The 23851-nt window shown below is 44.3% G+C and overlaps 1 protein-coding gene across 2 annotated transcripts in view; it reads left to right on the top strand.

Moving 5' to 3' along the window:
• EPHB1 (EPH receptor B1) overlaps positions 1–23851 on the top strand; it is a 414308-nt gene that overhangs the window by 359504 nt on the left and 30953 nt on the right. For both annotated transcript variants that reach the window (XR_003908874.1, XM_029940232.1), the window contains exon 12: positions 6221–6436. Coding sequence is in view for 1 of the 2 variants with exons in the window: in XM_029940232.1 (XP_029796092.1) it covers positions 6221–6436 (216 nt within the window). In the remaining variant the exon portion in view is untranslated. The remainder of the gene's footprint in view (positions 1–6220; positions 6437–23851) is intronic.

Raw genomic sequence — 23851 nt, 5'->3', positions numbered from 1 at the left:
ATTATCTGATATTGGAGAATGAGGAACCCACCAGGCAGACAGGGGAGCAGACAGGTACGATGGAACAACTGAGCCATGTATTCAGAGTCCAGGGCCAGCATGGCCTGTCCGGTAACCTTCCAGCAGCAGTGGTGGCCCCAAAACTCAGAAGCAGGGCTTGGGGGCTGCCGTGTGAAAGGATAGCTGGGGGAATTGTCTAGAGGCTGCATTTGCACATATTGAAGCTACTTTGGCAGGATGAACACACACCTTTGCCTCCTGTAGGTAATTAGGCAGTAGTGGCTTATTTTTGGATGGGGGGCATGGGGGGGACAACTAATGGGGCAGATGTACTTTGTCTGGTACAGGCTCCTTGAGGGTATGGGTTGTGCCTTTTATTTTGAAACCCCCAGTGCCTAGCGTAGTGAGTATCTGGTAAATGCTACATGGATAGAAAAAAAAACATGAAAAACCATTTCTGGCACAAAACTGTTTGGGAGTGGCAGGGGAAATGTACTCATCCTGAGCATCCATGGTCTCTTATTCTTGTGGCCAGACTTCTCATGTCAGAGTTGAGTAGAGACCATACTTTCCTGGGGAGCATTCTTTCGTGATCAGGGATCTTCTTGTGAAGACAGCCAACTAAATGTGAATACAAGGCCATATTAGGAGAAAAAGCATTTTCTGGAACCAGCCTCCAGACCTTTTTAGGTGTCATTTATTTCTTATGAGTCACCTGATTATACTTCTCAGAGTCACAACATGACTTGAAGACTGTGATCAGACTTTCTCCCTGAAACATGCAGGGAACAAGGAGATTCATTCTCAGGAGGCTGGAGAAAATCAAAACTCCACACTGATGCTTCACACAGGGCTATTTCCATGTAAGGCCCAGGACGCGGGGGCATGGTGGACACCATTATTTGTCATGATGATGAGGCCTGGGTGGTAGGAGAAGAGCCCGGGACAAGAGAGGAACACAGGGAGGCCGAGGAGAAGGGATGGCAAGCAAGGAGCGGCTGGAGCAGGCAGCGCCAGGAGGAGAGGGGAAATGAAGCGTTTCTGACTCCTCGCACGGCATGCAGACAGGTAATCTATAAATCTAATTTCAGCCTTACTACCAAACCCTGGAGCATAGCAACATTAATTGATGTATCTGCTGCTTGGTAAAATTGAAAAGTAGGTCATCAGTTCAGTTCTGCAGGGTCCATCTTCTGGGAAGTAGTATAATTTTAGGATCACCATTCAGAGAAGAAAGGAAAAGAGTCCTCAATTTGTGCAACTGTCCCCACCCTGAGACAGACAGACAGACAGACAGACACACACACACACACACACACACACACACCCCCCTGCAAACTGGTCATGGCCGTTTACACTGGGCATGGCAGCTTTGGGGAGTGGCCACAGCTCCAGCTCTTGGCCAGCATCTGGGAGGCTGTGGCCACGGGGGATCCACTGGGCACATTGGCTTCTCACAGGCCACCCACTGCTCCTCTCCCATTGCAGGACTTAGAATCCTTCACTTTCTGGAAGGATTAGAAACACTGTTATTTTCTAACCACATATCCTATAGGTTCACTATTATCCATTTTTTTAAATGTCTGTGTCATGGATTGTGTAGCATGCAAATCCATAATTTAATATATCCTTGTTGGCACCGGTGTCTCTCGCATGAGCTTAGAAGCAGCCCCTGAAGCCCTTCTCAATGTCCCATGCCATAGCCAAGAAGGTCAACATGCTCTATAAGCCCTTCTTGCCTTAGCCTTGTAGTTGCTGCCGGGTCATCCCCAGATGACCATAACCGGAAGACCCTCGGAATTTACTGAGCACTATCAAATGCACACATTTCTCATCAGAGAGGCTCATCCATGGGCTGGAGCCAATGACCATAACCCCGAGATTAGGAAGACAATACCAGATTGGACATCCTGAGACCTGGTTTTGCTTTGTGCCCCACCATGAGTCACCAGTGGCCTCCAGCAAATCTGTTCACTCAACTTCCCAATCTATAAACTAAAGGCATTGGAATTGAATGATCTTGAAAGGTAGGGCTCTTACAGTTAAAAAAAAAAATCTATGATTCATTCTCTTCAAACAAATCAAATAAGAATTTCATTTTCTGAAGTGGATTTGTCAATGAAAGTTGAAATACCTAAATCCTTCCTGCCTAATAAAAGGTCCAGCAAGTGACTTCAGTGAATTTGCCAAAAAGCAATTTCAGCAGAAAGCACTTCATGAAGGGAGGAAAGTTTAAATCACTTCACTGTGCTGTATTTCTTCTCTGTACTGAGTTTTTACCATGTGATCAGCATGGAGCCTGATCCTCTCCCAAAGTCACGGAGAAAACTGGGCTTTTTCTGACTTGTACATCTTTGTATGCTGATGTTCCTCTCTTTGAAGGTTCTTTTTGGGGAGTTAGACCAATGAACTGAACATAAAACAATTGAATGTGTCAGGGAATCCTAATAGGTTTGTATCTTTAAGTTTCACCAAGATTATGAACTCAACAGACATGATCCTGTCTTATCATGAAATGTGATTACCTTGCAGGTTCTAGAAAAAAGACATTGCTATCACAAAGTCAGCATATTCCAGGGAAAAGGCCCTGGACACGAATTTAAAGATTCAAATAAGAGTAGCATATTTGAGATACACATGTCTCTACTTTCTTTTTCTATGACCCTGGCAGACATCATTAATCAGTCATGTCACTTTTTTCTACAAAGCTTCTACACAGCCTTCTCCACACCACATTTGAAGAAGGCGTTACCAGTTGATCACAGATGGAATGTCAGTGCAGAAGTAATTTGGTATCCTAGCCTTAGATTCTTGTGATAAATCAAAGCCACACAGAATAATTTAAGGCTGATCACTTAAACTTTCTGGGCTTCTTTTATCTTTTCTGAAGAGCAATAAACTATTGCCTGCCTTGCACAAAGGAGGATCAAATGTTTTCTATCAAGAATGACTTGCCATTCAAAAGTCAAGAAATAGAAGAAATCATGTTAGTTTACTAACTGACCCAAATTTCAGGTCTACATCATTATTCTCCAGTTATCCACTGCTACAGTTGGGCTGTGGGGTGTTGGGGAGTTTACTACAGATGCCAACCTGTGGAGCTCAGAATTGAAGAATGAGGCTCTCCAATATCCGGGACCTAGGACGTGTCCCTAACACACCAGGAAACTTCAGGGAACTTAAGTGCTGGCCCCCGATGTCCTCAGACTCTCTCACCAGGCTCAAGGAAAGCTGATTTGTGAGACATTATGGCTTGGCTGGTAATACTAGCAATCAGGGCTGTCTTAGTATTCACGGGCACCGAGCTGAGCCCTTTCACATACATTGTCTCATTTAACCTCACCAAAATCCTATGAAGAATGGATACTATGTTCTTATTTTACAGATGTGGGAATGATGGCTCTGGAAGTTAAATAACATGCCCAAGGGCACACAGCCACTGAGCGGCAGAGACTGAGTCCAGTCCAGGTCTGTCTGTCTGCAAAGCCTGGATTTTATTTTTTATTGTTTTTTTGTTTGTTTGTTTTTTGGGTTTTTTTTGTTTGTTTGTTTGTTTTTTAGAGAAAGCGAGCAGCAGCACAAGCAGAGGAAGGGTGTAGAGAGGGAAGGAGACAGAATCTGAAGCAGGCTCCAGAGCCTGATGTGGGGTTTGAACCCACAAACCGTGAGATCATGACCTGAGCTGAAGTCAGATGCTTAACCAACTGAGCCACCCAACTGTCCCAAAAGCCTGGATTTTTAACCACTTCTTGGCCTTTGTTGACCCCAGAAACTATAAGGATGACTGACCTAAATATTAAAACAAATCACCTGGTAAAGCTGTTCCATGAAGGTTTCAGTGATTTAAAGAAGAAACAGACCTATTGCTGCGCATTCTTCCACATTTCTCTTCCCAGAGCTGTTTACAACCACCACCGATCCCCTCTCCAGAATCTGTCTACAAGCAGGCTTCTTTTGGGAGACATTCATTTTTAACCACATTGTTGTCTACACTTACAGAGAGGAAGTAACAAACTGAATTGGAAAAATGTGACCCTTGTGACTTGCAGCTGAGATACATTTTCCAACATACAGAAGTTGCATGACAACTTTCTGGGGAGGCAGGTCCCCAGAGACCTACTTAGAGAAAATGAATGGTGTTCGCAAAAGCCTTAGGCTAACTTCTCGAGGAGGTGTTGATGGAAGTACATTAGTGAGGAGGAGCATTCGTATCACTCACGGCACATCCAGCTCTGGCAGATGGGCGCCATGTGCTGAACAACAAGAGTTTCCAAAAAGCAGATCTGCACTTCCTTTTGGAGTTGGTTAGGAGAAAATATTGCCGAGAAAGCATTCCAGGCAGGCTGGGAGGTGGTTAAGGTTTGAGTTAGAAAGAGCCTGGAGCTTGAGGTGTGTCGATTCCAGTGTGTTTGGGGGTTCTCCTCTGGGAAGAGCCTCAGGAAGCTATGGGGAGAGGGTCAGCTTGCTCACTCTGATGGATCAAGGGACAAAGCCCTAGAACACAGACCTGGGCTTGCAGTCTTGCAGGAGAAAGTCTTCAACATTCACACTATCATGGTTAGACTGTTTGATTGGTTTGGTTTCCTCTAATAAACAGGGTATTTTTGCAATTGCTGTTTAATTTTTCCATATTTATTTTTGTATGGAAAACGTGCATACATAGATGTGTCTCACACATGTGTCGGTGAGGTGGTACATGTGAATGTGTTGTGTATCGCCTCACATGCAATAGGTGCTCAGTAAATGGGAGCTGTGCACGATTATGCCTGCGGTGTTTCACAGGAGGCCACTGGGGAGTGGCTGCCTTGCTGAGGGTCTGTGTCCAGCAGTAACTTAGACGAGACCCAGGGTGTTCTGCCTACTCTCACCTCTTCGCCAGTCAGAGCATCTCAAAGCCTGCACCACGCTCTACTTAACAGAACACTGCCTATAGCCCTTCGGTGGAGGAGCTGGGGCTGGACTAAAAGAGAAAACCTGTCATAGGCCGCAAAGCACAGGGCCCGCTGATATAACTGGTGTGTGCAGAAGCCAAGACCCAAGGTCTTTGGGGAGGCAGGAGGAAGGCTGATACATTCACTGAGGTCTGTCATCAAACCTTGAAGGAGAGCATCCACCCAGGAAACTGTGAGCCCACCAGTGACTGGAGAGAGGGCAGCACTGCAGGTTGCCTCCTGTTTGCTAAGAGGGTCAATGCTGTACATTGTGTGTGTGCTTCTCTTGCCACTGATTCCTTTGAGGTCTTTATGGCTATCCCAACATCAAGGTTGACAGCTCTGGTAGGACCCAAGGAAGACACCTTAAACATTTATTCTGGAAACAGGGAGAGATGTAGTAGTCATTAATGGAGCACATGTTTATTGAGCTTTCTTTATTTAAAGTTCTTAGCACTGGAAGTACAATGGTGACAAGAGAGAGGATCTTATCTTCAGAGAGCTAACCAGCAGAGGAAGGAAGACAGGTGTGCCACATACACACCTAAAACTTGTGATATATACTAAGAATAAAATAAGAGCATTCATGAAAGGCAGGAAGAGAGTAAGAAAGTGGTATAGTCATGTTTGGAGGAGGTAAATAGTTATAGAGACATCTCTGAAGAAGGGAGGCTTGGTAGAGACCTGAAGGGCAGGTAAGTGTTGATTATGGGGAAGAGCAGAGGGGATGGCAGGTGTAAGGGACCCTGAGGAAGGAAGAGCTTGACTTGGGAAAGGACTGAGAGGTCACCAGTCACTGGCTGGAAGGTGAGGTGGTAGCTGATTCCCAGGGGTCCCGTGGACCATGCTAAGGAGTTCGGAGCTTTTCCTTAATGCAGTGAATGGGCAGCTGTTACAGAGCTTGAAGCCAGGCAGTGCCATGGCCTGATTTATGTCTTGGAAAGATGGCTCTAGCTGCTGTGTAGAGAATGGATGGGGGGAGCAGGTGTGGGGAGGCTGTTGCAGGTGATGGATGACGGCGACTTGGTTAGAATGGAGGCAGTGGATATGGAGAGGCATGGATGGCTTTGAGATGTACTTCGGAGATGGAATCGACAGGGTTGGCAAGGAGAAAAGAGCAGAGCCTTCAAGGAGAGGGATGAGGTGGGGAGGGGGGAGGGAGAAGGGCACAGTGAGCAGCACGGCCGGTCACGGACAGAGGCTGACAAGCAGCAGGGCCGTGGCATTGCGGCTTCTGTTTAACCGTGGAGGCCCATCTTGATCCCCATGCCTTTTGTGTCTTGTTATAGCAAAACGATGGGCAGTTCACGGTGATTCAGCTGGTGGGTATGCTCCGGGGCATCGCCGCGGGCATGAAGTACCTGGCCGAGATGAACTATGTGCATCGGGACCTGGCTGCTAGGAACATCCTGGTCAACAGTAACCTGGTATGCAAGGTGTCTGACTTTGGCCTTTCCCGCTACCTCCAGGATGACACTTCAGACCCCACCTACACCAGCTCCTTGGTGAGTCCCTCTTGGTGTTCTCAGTAAAAGTATGGCATGAATAAAAAGTGGCGGCATATGGCTGGGCAGGGGACCCATGTCAGGGCACACTGAGAGGCACCGGCACCTGAACTTCCCTCCCACCGGGGCAGTCAGGTGCTTGATGGAGAAACAATAGCAGTGAGTTGTCCTGGTTGTCCAGGTAAGTCTGTGGGCATAGGCCATAAGGAAGGGTCAGGGTGTCTGAAGCCATGATGTTCTTGGCCAGTGGGAAAAAGGACACTTTGGAAGAGGTGATTTTGGAGGAGTCTGGGCAGTTGGACAGTGGTGTCAGAGACATCCATCTGCAGAAGTAGGCGCCAGTGGGGTTGGGTACTGTGTCACCAGGCAGACCCTTGGTCCCCTCCTCTTCTCCATCTCCAGTGCTTCCAGACAGCTTTAAGTACCATTTCCGTGATGAGTACTCTCACATTGGAATTTCCCACTCAGTTTCCCCTCCTCAGTCCAGGCAGCTCATCACCTCCGTCCAGCCGTCTGGTTCACACAGTTCCAGCCCCAACTGTTACAGATCCAAAGCAGAGCTCCTGGTGTCCTCTATTTTCCTCCCTAATTTCTCCAGCTCAATGGTTGCACCAATTAACTGAATGACTGAAGCCTAGGAGTTGCCCTTGATTTCTCTCTGCCTCACCATCCATGTCCAATCCCTCGGCAACTCTCATAGAGTCAAATAAAACCTGCCTCTTTCTTTCCATCTCTGCAGCCCCCACCCTAGTCCAAAGCACCATTATCTTTCACCTGGTCCCCTGTGGTAGCTTCCTAACTGGTCTCCCTGGTTTTTTCTTGTCTCCCATGTTCACTCCCTGTATATTATTATAAAAATAAAAACAATATAGAGAATTAAGGGGGGAAAAAGATAACCAAGAAACTACAATGCCCCTGAAGCAAATTTTCATTAAGGCCGTATAGCAAGTATGCTAGGCTTTGTTAGCTAAGAGGCAACATAGAGGATATTGTATAGATAATTAGGTAACCCTTTAAAAAGGTATAAATACCATTTAACAGCTCATGGGCTGTTAAAAACCCAGGTGACATGACAGATTTGGCACTCAGGCCATAGTTTACCACCCCCTGTCCTGAAGCATCAATTTTAATAGTTAGGCATGTCTCTTTTTCACACTTGCCTCATTGCCCAAAAATTGGAAGATTTTTATTTTATAACAATGGGATCATTCATTCTATGCCTATTGTCCTGCCGTGTGAGTCTCTGGGGCATTCTCCTGCCAAGCTGTTTTTCTACACGTTTGTGAACATTTACACTCTACTAGGAATGTATGGTGCTCATCTTCCAACATCCTTACCAGCACTGACGATAATTGATCTTAACCAATTTGTCAATCCAAAGATGGAAAGTGATACTTCATTTTGTTTTACTTTGCATTTTCACCTGACTGCTGTAGACGCTACTTTTCTGTCTTCTCACAGAGTTACTGGGATTCATGTTTCCTCTTCTGTTTATTATATGTACATGCCTTTACCTGTTTTTCTGCTGGGTTGTATGCTGGTTTCTTAGAAATTTATAGGAAGCCCTTTTAAATTAGGGATGTTAATCCTTTGTCTCCGTGTGTGATGCAGTTAGCTCCCCTTACCCGTCTGTTGTCCTCTCGATATTGTTTATGATATCCTTTGGCTTCCAAAAGAGGTTAATATTCTTACAGTGAAAAATATGCATCTGTTCTCTTGTATAGTCAAAGATATGCATCTTTTCTATGTCCTCTTGGGTTTTGTGGTTTATTTAAAGATCTCTCTTCACTCCAGGGTTATAAAGTGCTTTTTAAAGTTTCCTGTACTATCTTATTAGAGGCTTTGCTCTATATTTAAATATTAAGTACCCCTGAAATTTATTTATTTTTCCCAAGATTTCATTTTGGAAAATTTTCAAGCATACAGAGAGCTTATAGAATTTACAGAGAATAGCCATTACCCACCACCTAGGTTTTAGAATGAATATCTTGCTCTATCTGATTTATTATGTAACCATCCATCTGATCAATCCCCCTGTCCATTCTTCATCCTATTTTGTTGATGCATTTCCAGAGTTCTTGGCCATCTGTATGTCTTCTTTGAAAAAATGTCTTTTCACACCCTTCACCCATTTTTAAATGTTTGTTGTTGATATTGAGTTTGATTTCTTTAGATATTAACCCCTTTTTGGATACATGATTTGCAAATATCTTCTTTCATTCTGTAGCCTGCCTTTTCATTTTGTTGATGATGTCTTTTGATGTTCAGAGGCTTTTTAGTTTGATGTGGTCCCATTAGTTTATTTCTGTTATTGTTTCCCTTGCCCTTGAAGCCAGATCCAGTATAAAACATTGCTAAGATTAATGTCAAGGAGCTTGCCACCTGTTTTCTTCTAGGAGTTCTATAGCATTAGGTCTTACATTCAAGTCTTTAATCCATTTTGAGCTGATTTTTGTATATGGTATAAGATGGCGGTTCAGTTTCATTCTTTTGCATGTAGCTCTCCAGTTTTTCCAACACCCTTATTGAAGAGACTGTCCTTTCCTCATTCTATACTCTTTGCTCCTTTGTCATAAATTAATTACCAGATAGGCATGGTTTATTTCTAAGTTCTCTATTCTGTTTATGTTTTTGTTATCTTGCCGATACCATACTGTTTTGATTACTATAGATTTGCAGGATAGTTGGAATTCAAGGATTATGATGCCTCTGGCTTTGTTCTTTTATTCTCCAGATTATTTTTAGCTATTTGAGTTTTCTTTGTAGTTCTATGTAAATTTGAGAATGATTTGTTCTAGTTCTGTAAAAAATGCCTCTAGAAATGTGACAAAGACTGCACTGAATCTCTAGATTGCTTTTGGTAGTATGGACATTTTCTTTCTTTCTTTTCTTTTTTTTTCTTTTGTATGGACATTTTAACAATATTAGCTCTTCTAATCCATGAATGTGAAATAGCTTTCCATTTATTTGTGTCTTCAGTTTCTTCATCAGTCACCTATAGTTTTCAGTGTATGAGTCTTTCATGTCTTTGGTTAAATTTTTTCCTAAGTATCTTATTCTTTTTGATGTAATTATAAATGGGATTGTTTTCTTGATTTCTCTTTCTTACAGTTTGTTATTAGTGTGTTAAGATGCAACATATTTTTGTATATTAACTTTGTATCTTAGAAGCTTTACTGAACTTGTTTATTATTTCTAACAGTTTTTTTTGGTGGAGTATTTAAAGTTTTCTATATATAGGATTATGTCATCTGCAAATACAGATTTACTTCTTCCTTTCCAATTTGGATGCCTCTTATTTCTTTTTCTTGCCGAATTCCTCTGCCTAGACCTTCCAATACTGTGTTCAATAAAAATGGGGAGAGCATCCTGTCTTTATCCTTATCTTAAAAGGAAAGCTTTCAGCTTTTCACCATTGAGTATGATATTAGCCACGGCTTGTCATATATGGCCTTTATCATGGTGAGATATGTTCTCTCTATACCCACTTCATTAAGAGTTTTCATCATAAATGAATGAATTTTATCAAATGCTTTTTCTGTACCTATTGAGATGATTATATGATTTCTATCTTTCATTTTGCTAATGCTGTGTATGATGTTGATTGATTTGTGGATGTTGAACCATCCTTGCATCTCTGTAATAAATCCCAGTTGATCATAGTGTACAATCCTTTCAGTATATTATTGAATTTGGTTTGCTAGTATTTTGATGAGGATTTTCTTATCAAAATTCATCAGGAATATTGGCTTGTAATTTTCTTTTTGTTTTATGTTGTCTTTGTCTGGTTTTGCTGAGGGCAATGCCAGCCTCATAAAATGAGTTTAGAAGTGTTTCCTGAAGGTTTTTTGAAAGAGTTCTAGAAGTATAGATAGGTATTACATCTTCTTGGAATGTTTGGTAGAACTCACCAGTGAAACTGTCTGGTTCTGCACTTCTATTTTGGGGGAAGTTTTTGATTACTGATACAATCTCCTTACTAGTAATCGGTCTATTCAGCATGATTCAGTCTTAGAAGACAGTAAAATGTTTCTTTCTTCTGGGTTGTCCAATTTGTTGGCATATAATTATTCATAATACTTAAGACTTTTGGTTTTCTGAGGTATCACTTATAATTTCTCTTTTGTTTCTGATTTCATTTAGCCTTTTTTTTTTTCTTGGTGAGTCTAGCTAAAGATGTCTCAATTTTGTTTATCCTTTTTCAGAGCCAGCTCTTCGTTTCACTGATATTTTCTCTTGTCTTTTTAATCTCTCTTTTATTTATTTTTGCTCTGGTCTGTATTATTCTCTTCCTTCTACTAGCTCTGGGCTTCATCTGTTCTTTTTCTCTTCCTTTTAGGTGTAATGTTAAATTGTTATTTGAGATTTCTCTGGTTTCTTAAGCTAGACCTGCAGTGCTATGAACTACCCTCTTAGAACCACTTTTGCCACATTCCAGAAATTTTGGTAAGAAATGAATAAGTCTTAAGTGTACATCTGTGGAGTTTGAACAAATGTACACACCTGTGTATCCCAAACTCCTGTCGAGACACAGAACATTGCCATCACACTGGGAAGTGCCCTCATACCCCTCCCCAGTCAGTTCTCACCCCTACCCCCACCCAGAGGCAACCACTGTTCTGATTCTTTTTACAATTATAGGTTTGTTTTGTCTGTTCTAGAGCTTCACAAAGGGGAACCAGACAGCCTACACTCTTTGTGTCTGGATGCAGTCTGTGAGATTCTTTCATGCTGTTGTGTGTAGCAGTGCTTTGTTCCTATTTATTGTAGTAGTTCATTGTTTATATATCCGTTCTTTTGTTGGTGGACACAAGGGCTGTTCTCAAACTTGTTTTTTAATTTTTTTTAATTTTTTAACTTTTTTTTAAGAGACAAAGAGAGACAGAGCATGAATTGGGGAGGGGCAGAGAGAGAGGGAGACACAGAATCCAAAGCAGGCTCCAGGCTCTGAGCTGTCGGCACAGAGCCCAACATAGGGTTCAAACCCATGAACTGTGGGGTCATGACTTGAACCAAAGTCAGATGCCTAACTAACTGAGCCACCCAAGTGCCCCTCAGATTTGTATTTGAATATGCATTAGGATATATATTTTTTTACCCTGTTTTCATACAGGTGAATAGATAAATATGCCAGTACCATGTATTAAATATATTACCCATTTTTTATTGATCTGTGTCACATATTAAGTTGCATATATGAACTCTGTTTTGATTCTCAATTTTGCTCCATCAATTTATTTACTTACTCTATGCCCAACCATATTATTCTGATTCTAATCACTTTAGCACATATTTTACTATCTGTATTGTTTGGCTCATAATAACTTTAGCAAAAATTCTCCTGTTTGGGTAAGGTTATCCTTTATTGTTCCTTTATAAAAAAAAAACTTTGTTGGTGGTTCTCATATATCTTTTCTTTCAGGTATATTTAAAATCACTTTTGCTAGTTCCCAAACATGCACACATCCATAAATACTCACATTTGGATTTTGAATGGAACTGTATTCTACCTTTGAAAGGACTAACATTTCAGTGACTGAATCACCTAAGTAATTATGTGAATCAAACATTTATGCCTTACACTAAAAATTGTTTTAGGTAAAGGGTTTCCCATATGATGTTCTTGTATACATTGGTTAGACCAGTCGTTGTGGATTTTACTGTTCTTCTAACTGATAAAGCATATAAACTCCTAGACCTAAGAGCTTTCAGGATCCTTCACAATTGTTATGTTCACCTGTCTCACTGTATTTATCATATTATTTCTCCATTTATTGCCTTTTAATAAAAATAGACATGGGACGCCTGGGGGCTCAGTTGGTTAAGCATCAAACTTTGGCTCAGGTCATAATCTTACGGTTCATGAGTTTAAGCCTTGTGTCAGGCTCTGTGCTGACAGCTCAGAGCCTGGAGCCTACTTTGGATTCTATCTTCCTGTCTCTCTGTCCCTGCCCGGCCTGTGCTCTGTCTCATGCGCTCGCTCGCTCGCTCGCTCTCTCTCTCTCTCTCTCAAAAATAAGTAAATATTTTAAAAAATAGATAACAAGTTTGTTGATTGACAATTTGTGTTTCTAAAAATACTGGGGTTCCTGGGTGGCTCAGTCCGTTAAACCTTTGACTTTGGCTCAGGTCATGATCTCACGGTTGTTGAGTTTGGGCTCCGCATTGGGCTCTGTGCTGACAGCCCAGAGCTTGCAGCCTGCTTCAGAGTCTGTGTCTCCCTCTCTCTCTGCCCCTCCTATGCTCATGCTCTGTCTCTCTCAAAAATAAACCAAACATTAAAAAATAATAATAATAAAATACAGAAAATTTGTTCACATTAGAAGTGTGTATTGAGCTGCTGCCATGTGCCAGCACTGATCACAGGGCAGGGACACAATCAAGATCAAAAAGAGACATTGTTATTGTTACCACTCTCACATCACTCACAGTCTAATGAGGAAAGGAGATATTAGTCAGACACAGACATAAATAAGTGCATAATGACCAGTGGAGAAAAGAGCCATTGTGTTCTGTGAGAACATGAGTAAAACAATAAATAACCATATAATCTGACCATATCTAGGGGAATTAAGGAAGGCTTCCAGAAGAGGAGATGGTGCTTCAGCAGATTTTGAAGAATAAGTCACCCAAATGAAAAGGGAGGTTAGAACACTGAGACAGGAATAGCACATACAAAGGCCCTGTGGCAACAGAAGAAAATGGAACATTAAAGGAGCTCATGGAGAATCCTTATGCTGGGATTTTGGGGAAAGAGGAGGAAAGTGGCCAGGAAGGTCAACAGCAGCCTTCTGGACCCCCGTGATGGAATTCAGGGCCTCAGCTCCATGAAGTCATTCCAAGGTCACGTGTGTGTGTGTGTATGTGTGTACACATGGATATACATGAGCCCAAGTTGATGAATTTTCATTTCAGAAAAATAAGCTGGCTCTTCTCTTGCCTTTCCCTTCCAGACTCTCTCTTCTTGAAAGAAGAAAAACAAAACACTTTACTGACTTTCTTCCTTTTATCTTTCACCAAAAAGCTACTTGGCAAACGCAGTTAAGGTAGATGTCTCGAGCAAGGGAGGCATCCCTTCCAGGTACCTAGACCCATGTGGGAGAGTGCCAGCAGCCAAGAAAGGTGGGGACATTAGCTATTTGCAAGGAGATGAGATATATTGGGGATCATGGGAGCTATTGGGACTGGAGGTACAAATATGGAAAATGTGAAAACTAAAATGAATTATGTAGTATTGAATTGAAATTGAAGGTATTGGTGTGAACTTGGGTTTTTTTAGTATATAAAGAAGTAGAGGGAAAAATACAGGTTGAGAGTGCCTCAAAGCTATGACACCACCTACAATACAATTGCCTATATGTAGAACCTGTGAAATTGTTCCACAGGTTCTAGAGGCTCTGCTCATTATTTTCCACAGTCTTCCCTCTCTTACTTTTAACTTCATTTGCCATTGCCATTTTGCTAACAGAAAGTTCCTCTAGTGATTTTTTTTCCTCACACTGTCTTTTTTAGCTTTACAATTTCTTATTACTCCTTCTTTTATAATTTCCAGTTATCAACTGAGGCATTTTATATTTTACTGCATCATAAGCATATCTTTCTTTACCTCACCAAGGATAGCTATAGTAGCTGCTTTAAATAAGTTGAGGTCATCCCCCTGCACCCGTGTGGGTCAGTCAGTTAAGCGTCCAACTTTTGCTTTTGGCTCAGGTCAAGAGCTCATGGTTTTGAGTTTGCGCCCCACATCCGGCTCTGTACTGGTGGTGGGGAGCCTGCTTGAGATTCTCTCTGTCCCTCTCTGCCCCTCTTCCCCCTCTCTGTCTCTCTCTCAAAATAAAGAAATAAACTTAAAAATTCCTGATGTCGGCATCCTTCTTTCCCATGAAAATGGGTCATATTTCCCTGACTCTTTGTATGTCTAGTAGTTTTGGATTATGTACATTATGAATGTTACAATGTAGAGCCTCTAGGTGCTGTTACATTGATCCAAAAAGTGTCAATGTTTCTGATTTAACAGGGTGTTAACTTAGACTCAACCTGCAAACTGTCATGTCTGCAGGGGGAAACCGCTCAGGTTTCATTTCCTGTGGTTTTCAGTCTGTCTCATAAATGCGTGACTCAGAGGTCAGCCAGAGAATCAGGCAAAGTTCATATCCAGAAATTGGGATTCCCTCTCTCTGGCTCTCTTCTTTCCAGGGAGTCACCGCAACTCCCAAGTCTCCAGCAGCCCTGGTTATCCTGGGCTCCTTCCCTTGGTTCCTCCAGCCACAAAGCGGGTGGGATTTTCAGCTGGAGTTTTTGCCTCAGGGCAGACAGACTTTCCTCAAAGCAAAATTGCAAAAGATGAAACTCAGTTTCTGGAATGCTCAGGCAGTTTTCCTTTATCTTACTTCCTTTTCTTTTCTCTTCTCTTTTATTTTGTTGTTACTTGCTGGAGAGTCTGTTCCTTAGAAGCATACCCCCTCACACCAAAACTGGAACTTTCCCCTTGTTACCCTGAATCATCAGTTGCGTAAAAACAGCCCTTAAGACTGCTATACTCTGTCTTATACTCTATCTTAATTCCCTATTTCATGCTGTTCTTTCAAGACCTTTTTAACATCATCATCTTCCAATACATCTTGTTTTATTTTATAAGTGAAGACCTCATTAATAGCTATTAAGGTTTTCTAGTTTTCCCTACTTGGCTCTCAGCTTTCATCTCTCATTTTGTCTTAATTCTCCACCATACTTTTCCCCAGGTCTTCCTCCTCTAAATTGCTATTTCTAGCCCCAGGATCATTTCCTTCCCACCAGGCTCCTGGAATAATGAACAGATAGAATTTGTTCCTTTGTGCTTTCTTACGGTTAGAATAAACCCCCTAACCTAAGGCGTTCTTAACTGCTGGTAATATCCCTACCCCTGAAGAGGGACAGATACATGGGCTGGTCTGGGTTCTAACACCTGTATGATTTACAGGTGTTCAAATTAACATTCCCAAATTCTTAGCTTGTGTGGGCAGCCATAACAAAATGCCATAGTCTGGATGCTTTGAACAAAAGACATTGATTTTGCAGTTCTTCTGGAGGCTGGAAAGTCTAAGATCAAGGTCCGGGCAGATTTAGTTCCTTGTGAGAGTCCTCTTACTGCCTTGCAGATGGTCACATTCTCACTGTATCCTCACATGGTGGGAAGAGCAAGAGCTCTGGTCTCCCTTGCTCTTCCTATAAGGACGCTGATCTTTTTTTTTTTTTTTTTTTTTTTTTAGTATTTATTTATTTATTATTTAAATTTTTTTTTCATGTTTTTATTTATTCCTGAGAGATAGAGAGAGACAGCGCAAGCAGGGGAGGGTCAGAGAGAGAGGGAGACACAGAATCTGAAGCAGGCTCCAGGCTCTGAGCTAGCTGTCAGCACAGAGCCTGATGCGGGGCTCAAACCCACGAGTTGTGAGATCATGACCTGAGCTGAAGCTGGACACTTAACTGACTAAGCCACCCAGGCGCCCCAACATTTATTTATTTTTGAGAGACAGAGACAGATCATGAGCAGGGGAGGGGCAGAGAGAGAGGGAGGCACAGAATTGGAAGCAGGCTCCAGGCTCTGAGCCATCAGTAGAGAGCCTGACGTGGGGCTCGAACCCACAAACTGTGAGATCATGACCTGAGCCGAAGTTGGATGCTCAACCGACTGAACCACCCAGGTGCCCAATAAGGATGCTGATCTTATCATGAGGCCCCACCCTCTTGACCTCATCTAAACCTAATTACCTCTCCTAGGCCCTACTCCAGATGCCATCCATTGGGTGTCAGGGCTTCAGCTTATACATATGGGGAGGACACAAGCATGTTTGACTTCACAGGTCACATTCTAATTATGACTGGTCCTGTCTTCTGTTACCAAGAAGAAGAAAAAGAGGCACACACCTCCCAGGAAAGGTGCCGCATCTTTGATTAACTCTTTGTTTATGGGACCCCCATGCATTCACAAACTTGATCTTCACCCTTTATCAGCTCGTGTTGGTGGAAACAGCCCCAACGGGACCCCACAAATCTTCTCTGCATGGTGGCTTTCTGTTGGTTAAGTCAAAAGCCCTACTGTAGTTGACTTGGTTTCTCTTCTCATCACTAGGAAGAGGCTTCATCCAGTCCCTTTGTGAGCAAAATCTTCCCTTCTTAGTATTCCACCAGGTTCTTTCTGCCAAAGTAGTGCCAACTCTCCCGTCCTTCAGAGCCCCAGGCTGTCTCTCTGAGAAGTCTCCAGCCTTGCTCCGTGCCTTCCCTCAGCCCTGCTCCCTTCAGGCCTCCCTGTTTCATCATGAACTGAGCTCCGTCTTCAAGGCGCCTCTGATCTCCCTCAGCCCCTTCCCCTTTGCTCCTCCTGCTGCTCCTTCCTCTGGTCTCAGGCCTTGGCTCCTCCCACACCCTGTGTTTCTGCAGCTTCTGATGCTTTCTGCCTTCCAAGCCCGCTGGCCCCTCCTTCTCCTTGCTTTGTCTCTTCTAATGTCCACCAGCATTCTCTGCCCCTTCTGCCCTCTCTGTGAACCTAAACAGAGCTGTTCCTTGGGTATCTGCCCCTCATAGCAGGAGGTGGAAGCCATCTTCTCTGACAGCTTGCCAGCAGCACCTTTGCCCTTCCATGATGAATTTCCCTTTTTCAGACCTTCCTTATATGCTGTGCTGGCTGCTGCCGCCACTTCCTTCCCACAGTGACTGCCTGGACCAACTTCCGCTTCCTCTGGAATCTGCCCCACCTGTGTCAGACTCACCTCCTGCCCTGCTCTGAGCCCTGGCCTGGAGAGCCCATCCTTGCCATGGGCAAGGGACAGCCTCACCTGAGGGGCAATTTCTGTGGGCGCCTGGCCCCATGGCTCATCCTGCACCTGCTGGGGAAATGAGGCCCATCCCACGTGTGCTCTGTAGAGGCCCTCGTTCCCCTGCAATGAATTTCAGTCATCTCAGGTCACAGTGAAGTCAGGACCCTTGTCTCATCCTCCCCCGTTCTTCACATGAATTCCTGTCCAGGCTGCAACCTCTGTCCTCACTGTGTGTCTGGGGGACAGTGTCTGCTCCAGCCACAGTCAGTTCTGTGCTAAAATCTGTAGGGCCTTTTCTTTCACAGAAAATTTTACTTATATTCCATGATATCATGCTACCCTACTCGTTTGAGCCCTATCTTCAGCCATGTCTGCTGGGAAAGGGGCAAAACGACCCTCTCCAGAACTTTCTTGCTCTCTCATATGACAGAATAGTTCTTTGGCTTGACAGGAAGAATTCAGGACTTGGATTCAAATTATTTACAGAGGTATATTTGGCCTTAGGTCTCCCCATCCACAAAATGGGATTTGTGAGAATTTATGAGATTTGTTAAGACCCCATGTGACATAAACTAGAAACAACCCCCGGAACAGGTCCTGCCCTGGTCACGGCTTATGGGACTGTCGTGGGTGCTGCCATGAGTGCTTTGCATGCTCTCAGAGCCCATCCCCCATCCCCCCAGGAACGTACATTCTCAAGGATAACTGGTAAAAAAAAAAAAAATTAAAAAAGCCTCTAACATTCTCTAATCCTAGTCACTGCAAAACAGAAAACAATAAAGCAGGGAGCCTCTGGTGTCTCCGGAAAAGATGATAGTCACAAAAGACCATTAAGGGCCCTTTTGATAGGATGACCATGGAAGGATTCTGAAGAAAAATTCTCAGGAGGGAGCAGGAGGAAAGGTGGCTGAGTTACTGTGTCCATTGCCACGGCAGTGTTCACACTTCACTGTGCACTGGAATCCCCAGTGAGCTTGTTAGAGCACAGGTTTCCGGGCGCCACCCCCCAAGTTTCAGATCTGTAGGTCTGAGGTAGGGGCCCAGGAACCGCAGTCACACAAGTACCCAGATGATGCTGATAGCACTGCCCTGGTCCACATGTGGGGGTCCACTGCACTGAGACCATTTCAGGGAGCGTACTTTACTTCACACACTTGCATTGCAAGAAATGTCATTTATTTTTCAAAAAGCAAAGCAAGTCTGACAGAATCCTCATCCTGTCCAACTGGAAAAGGAAATGCATTTTCCATCATCTTGGAACTCTTCCTCCCACCCCAACCCCAAGGGGGTATTAAGACCCGGGGGCCACACGAGGACACCGTGTCCCTGCATGGTCTGCAGCCCTTGTGTCTCCAGCCTGGCCTCACCTTCATCTGAGGAAGCCGGGAAGGCAGGGTCCCACCACAGAGCCGCACACCAGCACCTGCTTCCGGGGCTTGAGACCCTCATGCTGATCCTGCCACTTCTCCCCTTATAACCCAGGTCCCAGAATCTGAACCTCTCTCCCATCCATCAGCTGCTTTGGACAAAACACAAAACAAAATAAGAGACATTAATCAGTCCCAGAGATCCTGCGGCTGGTATTAAAGAGTTAAAAAAATAATACTAAGACTCTTTATAAAAAAGTCTTAAAGAGATCTAGGTTTACCCTCATTCTGGAGCTTCTTCCATCCCATAGAATAAAAGTCATATAAATTAACACCTCAGTCACACTCATTGTCACAGTCATCAGTGAAGTGGCTGCCCATACAGTGGGGTTGAAATGAGAGAGGGTTTTCTTGCATTGTGTTTTTTTGGCCCCCATCTTTTATAAGTAAATAAGTGCTTAAGGAAGGAAGATAATAGTCCAGGACACCTGAGAGGGTCACCCATTCTGGGATGAAGAGTTCTTTTCTGTCTAGGGAACTGGCTTTGGGGGTCCTTCAAAGAGGGAGTCTACAGACAAAAGATTGAGGGGGTCAAAGCCTCAGCCTTAGGGCCCTCTCCCTGCCGCATGCCAGGCTCTGAGCCCAGCCTACACAGAAGTGGGTGCTGCACACAGTCAGAGACCCCTTTCCCTTTGCGACACACCAGAAGAGTGGTGGACCTGCCTCACTGTCCCCTGAAGTGGCAGGGGACCCAGGGCAGGGCAGGGAGCACAGGATTCTCCCTGTCCAGGGTGCCTAGACTTGCTGCTCCACCAGGGGCCAGCAATGCCATTCATAGCCCTCCTGGAGACACACTGGCTAAGTGACTCTATGACAGGAGTGGAAGACTCTGGGAATTTTCATAAAGCCCATGGTGAGCGGCTCTCATCAGCAACACACACAGAGGACACACACACACACACACACACACACACACACACACACACAGGTAGTGCAGTATACACATACAGTGCACAAAGCTTCGTCAGAGACACATAGAGAAATGCACACACACACACCCTGAACTCTCCAGAGGCGGACACAAACCTAAACTGGTGGAGGGTGAAAGCTGGGTGAATTATTTTCATTACCGCAGAGAAGTGGGTTCAATGCTATGGTACTGCTTTAGATTTTTTTTTTCTTATAATGGACTTAATACATAAAAGGTGCAAAGAAAGCAGCAAATTATCTCAGAGATAAGCCTGCAGGGCTTCAGGAGAAAGCCTCCCTGTCTACACTTTGCAGCTCCAACTTGAAGAAGCTGCTACTCAGTAAGCCACCTTCTGCCAGACAGGTTTTCACACAGGCTGGGACCTTTGTCCTTTAGAAGGATGAAGGTTTGGGGTGCCTGGGTGGCTCTGTTAGCTGAGCATCAGACCTTGGCTCAGGTCATGATCTCTTGGTCCGTGGGTTCCAGCCCTGCATTGGGCTCTATGCTGACAGCTCAGAGCCTGGAGCCTACATCGGATTCCGTGTCTCTTTCTCTCTCTGCCTCTCCTTCCTCCCTCTCTCTCTCTCTCTCTCTCTCTCTCTCTCTCTCTCTCTCACACACACACACACACACACACACATAAATAAACATAAAAAATTAAAAAAGAAAAGAGGAAGGTTTGTTGGCTTTCTGTCCAGTGACCCCAGGTCCAGTTCTGCTTCTCCCCACAGTTCCGGGCAGCTTTTACATTTAAATCCTACTTCTCCCTGTCTGATCTGTGGCTTTCCTCACGAGGCCATTTTCAAATTATGATTCCTCGCTCTTCTTTCAATCACTGAGCTTGGGTAACAGGCTATCTCTTGGGTGGATGGAAAGTGGAGAGGAATGAAGACAAGCAAGGAAAAGAGGGGAGCCCCTTTAATTGCAGCCAGAATAAAACTGAGTCCTGGTCCCCTGGAAATTCTTATGTAGCATTAATTAAGCTGAAGGAGGAATAATTCAAATGCCACTCTCCCCCCTGCTCTGCAACTCAAGTAATTCTTCTCCCTGCAGTTCCGCCACCTCCCTGCTCTGATATCTCTCTCGGGTCACTTTGTCACCAGATGCTCAGTTAGGGATATCAGGCCCTGACTGAAATGCCCTTTTGAAAAAGACTCAGCATAATTATTATTAGTAAGGCCAGTATATTATTAGCATGAGCAAGATCAGGATGGGATTTCAGAGCCCCTGGAGACTGGAGCGAGGCACGAGGCAGCTTTCTCGGGAGCACATCTCTCTGCTTTGAGCCTGGTGTGTGGGGCCAGGCAGGCAAAGCCCTTGTCCCTCTCTGCCTGTCATCATGCCTGTCATCACAGAGGAGGGGCTGGCAGGCAGAGTGTGGGCCCATGCGATGCCTCCACTAACTGTTCTCCAGCCAACACATATTTTTGTTAAGTACTCAGTCTGTGCACAGTACAGCAGTTAACAAAACAGACAGTTCCTGACCTCCTTGCTTTTCCTTCCTGACAAAAAAGATGGAAATAACTAATTAAGCAATTAGCTATGTGATTACAATTGTGAGGTGCCGCAGGGAAATTTGTATCAAGGGTGTATCACAGGATCCCAGGAAGGAACCCCTGGGCTGAAACCCAAGGGTAAAAAAAGAGGGAATTAGGCCCACCTCCTCAGCAAGGACAGAGGCTGTCAGCTGAGATTGTGCTCAAGCATGGAGCAGAGAGAAGTAGCTTTCCCATAGACACAGCCACAGGGGGTGCTGGGAGAAATGGCAAGCAGGGGTGAGTCAGCACTGAGGAGGAGGGACTGTGTGAGCAGCCCAAGTGGGCTAGAGTAGCTTTGATCCAACCTGTGAACTCTGGTTATTAGGAAGAGAAGAAGAACCAGAAGTAAAACCCCAGTCCCCGGGGCCTGAGCTGGAGAGCCCTGTGAAGAAATGCAGGACTGCATGCCCAGCAGAGGGTAGCCGGCCAGATTTCACCTTCTCAACTGAGGTTCCACTGAGAGGCAGTCAAGAAGTCAATGAGCCAATCAATCAAGGATCATTGATTTCTGGCAAAAGGCAAGGACCTCTGTTAGAGAAGGAAATAAACTTTACCTATTTTTAATATGTTGATTGGCAGTAGTACCTGTAAATCATTCACTAAGATATAGGCTTATTTTCCTGATTCAGTGCTTAATAAATAAAAGTGTGGGGCCATAAGCTGAGAGGAAAGAAATGGCTTTCAGCTGAGGTGGGGGGAGAGCGTGGAGTAGACTTCCAGGTGAGTTAGATAGGAACTAAGCAGTAAAATGGGGCACATAAAAGGTACTCAGTGACTGTTTATATAGGATGGATGGATGGATGGATGGATCAGGTTACAAGAGCTCAGATGCTGAGGGTTTTCCAGAAAGAAATAATAGTCTGATCAGAACTAAAGAGGCAAAAAAGTAGCTGGTGTGTTTGTTGGGTATTTAAGAGGCTGATTGGGCTGGTGTTGGGAATAGGATTGGCCAATAAAATTATGCCATGTTAGTCCTAGAAATGCCCTGTTATCACATGAACTCTGTTTCCCCAAAAAAGATACATTGAAATCCTAACCCCCATACTGGTGAATGTGACCTTATTTGGAAATAGGGTCTTTGCACATGTAATCAAGTTAAGATGAGATTGGAGCACCTGGGTGGCACAGTCAGTTAAGCACCGGACTCTTGATCTCCTGGTTCTGAGTTTGAGCCCTGCATCAGTCTCTGATGATGCAGAGCCTGCTTGGGATTCTGTCTCTCCTTCTCTCTCCACTTCCCCCACTTATCTGTACTCTCTCTCTCTCTCTCACTCTCTCTGTCTCAAAGTAAATAAATAAACCTAAAATTTTTTTAAATTAAAATGAGGTCATACTGGATGAGGGTGGTCCTTAAAACCAATCATTAATGACCTTATAAGATGGGGGAAATCTAGACAGATGAACATAGGGAAAAGATGGGCATGTGATGAGGGAGGCAGAGATTGGAAGGATGAATCTACAAGCCACAGAAGGGCAAGGGCTGCCAGCAAACACCACAAGCTAGAAAAAGCAAGGAAGGATTCTCCCCTACCGATTTCAGAGGGAGATTGGCCCTGCCACTGCCTTGATTTCAGACTTCCAGCCTGCAGAACTATGAGACAATAAATTTCTGTTGTTTTCAGCCACCTAGTTGATGGTACTGTGTTAAGGCAGCCCTAGCAAACTCATACAAGTCCTAAGAGGCTAACTCTACCCCTATCACCAGACAGGTGGGCAGTCAGACCATAAAGGATGGAATATAAGACACAACATGGAGGTCTTGGATGCATAGCTGGAATTTACCCAGATTCGGGAGAACCTTGCTTCATGATAAGTAAGAAAATGTCAAAATACATAAATAAACCATAAACCTGGGCACCTAGGTGGCTTACTCAGTTAAATATCTGACCTCAGCTGAGGATCTTCAGGTCATGATCTTGCAGTTCATGAGTTCAAGCCCCTTGTCAGGCTCTGTGCTGACAGCTCAGAGCCTGGAGCCTGTTTCGGATTCTGTGTCTCCCTCTCTCTACCCCTCCGCCACTCACACTCTGTGTGTGTGTGTCTCAAAAATAAACATTTAAAATAATTTAAAAAACAAAACATGTAAGCCCGTTATCATCATCATTTGTTGAGTTCCCTGGGTGGCAGTGCATCTTTGTGGGGGCACTGCCTTCAATGACCTATGGCCAGAAGAGGTGGAGTAACTGGGACCTGCTCAACTTTCAAAAGCCCTGACCAGCCCTGAGACCCTGGGAGTCTTTGCAGACCTCGCTGGAGTTCTTCAGGAGTCCTACCATTGTGAGGAAAGGTGATACAGAGGGTGGACATGCCTATCTTGTGCACCCAACCTAACAAGGCCCTCTAAATGTTTTTAGTTTTGAGAGAGACTGGGAGCGGTGGAGGGACAGAGATAGGGGGACAGAGGATCCGAAGTGGGATCTGTACTGACAGCCACGAGCCTGATGTGGGCTCAAACTCACAAACTATGAGATCGTGACCTGAGCCGAAGTCAGACACTCAGACAGCTGAGCCCCTAAGGTGCCCCTGACAGGGCCTTCTAATAGGGCTTGGCCTACTAGCGGAGCTGCCCCACAAGAAGAGGCCTGTGGGTCTAGCATATCTCTAGAGGGGGAGGTGTTTATCCTAGAAAGGGAAACCAAGCCCTTCTGCCCAGCCCTCCAAGAGCACATAGAAGCAAGAGTGATTTTCTAAAGATTCCAATAACTCAAAACCAGTGCTATCAAGGGTGAGCATGTTACACTTCC

The sequence above is a fragment of the Suricata suricatta genome, chromosome 5, assembly GCF_006229205.1.
Source record: "Suricata suricatta isolate VVHF042 chromosome 5, meerkat_22Aug2017_6uvM2_HiC, whole genome shotgun sequence".
Classification (NCBI taxonomy): domain Eukaryota; kingdom Metazoa; phylum Chordata; class Mammalia; order Carnivora; family Herpestidae; genus Suricata; species Suricata suricatta.
This window is presented reverse-complemented; position numbering and strand designations above follow the sequence as displayed.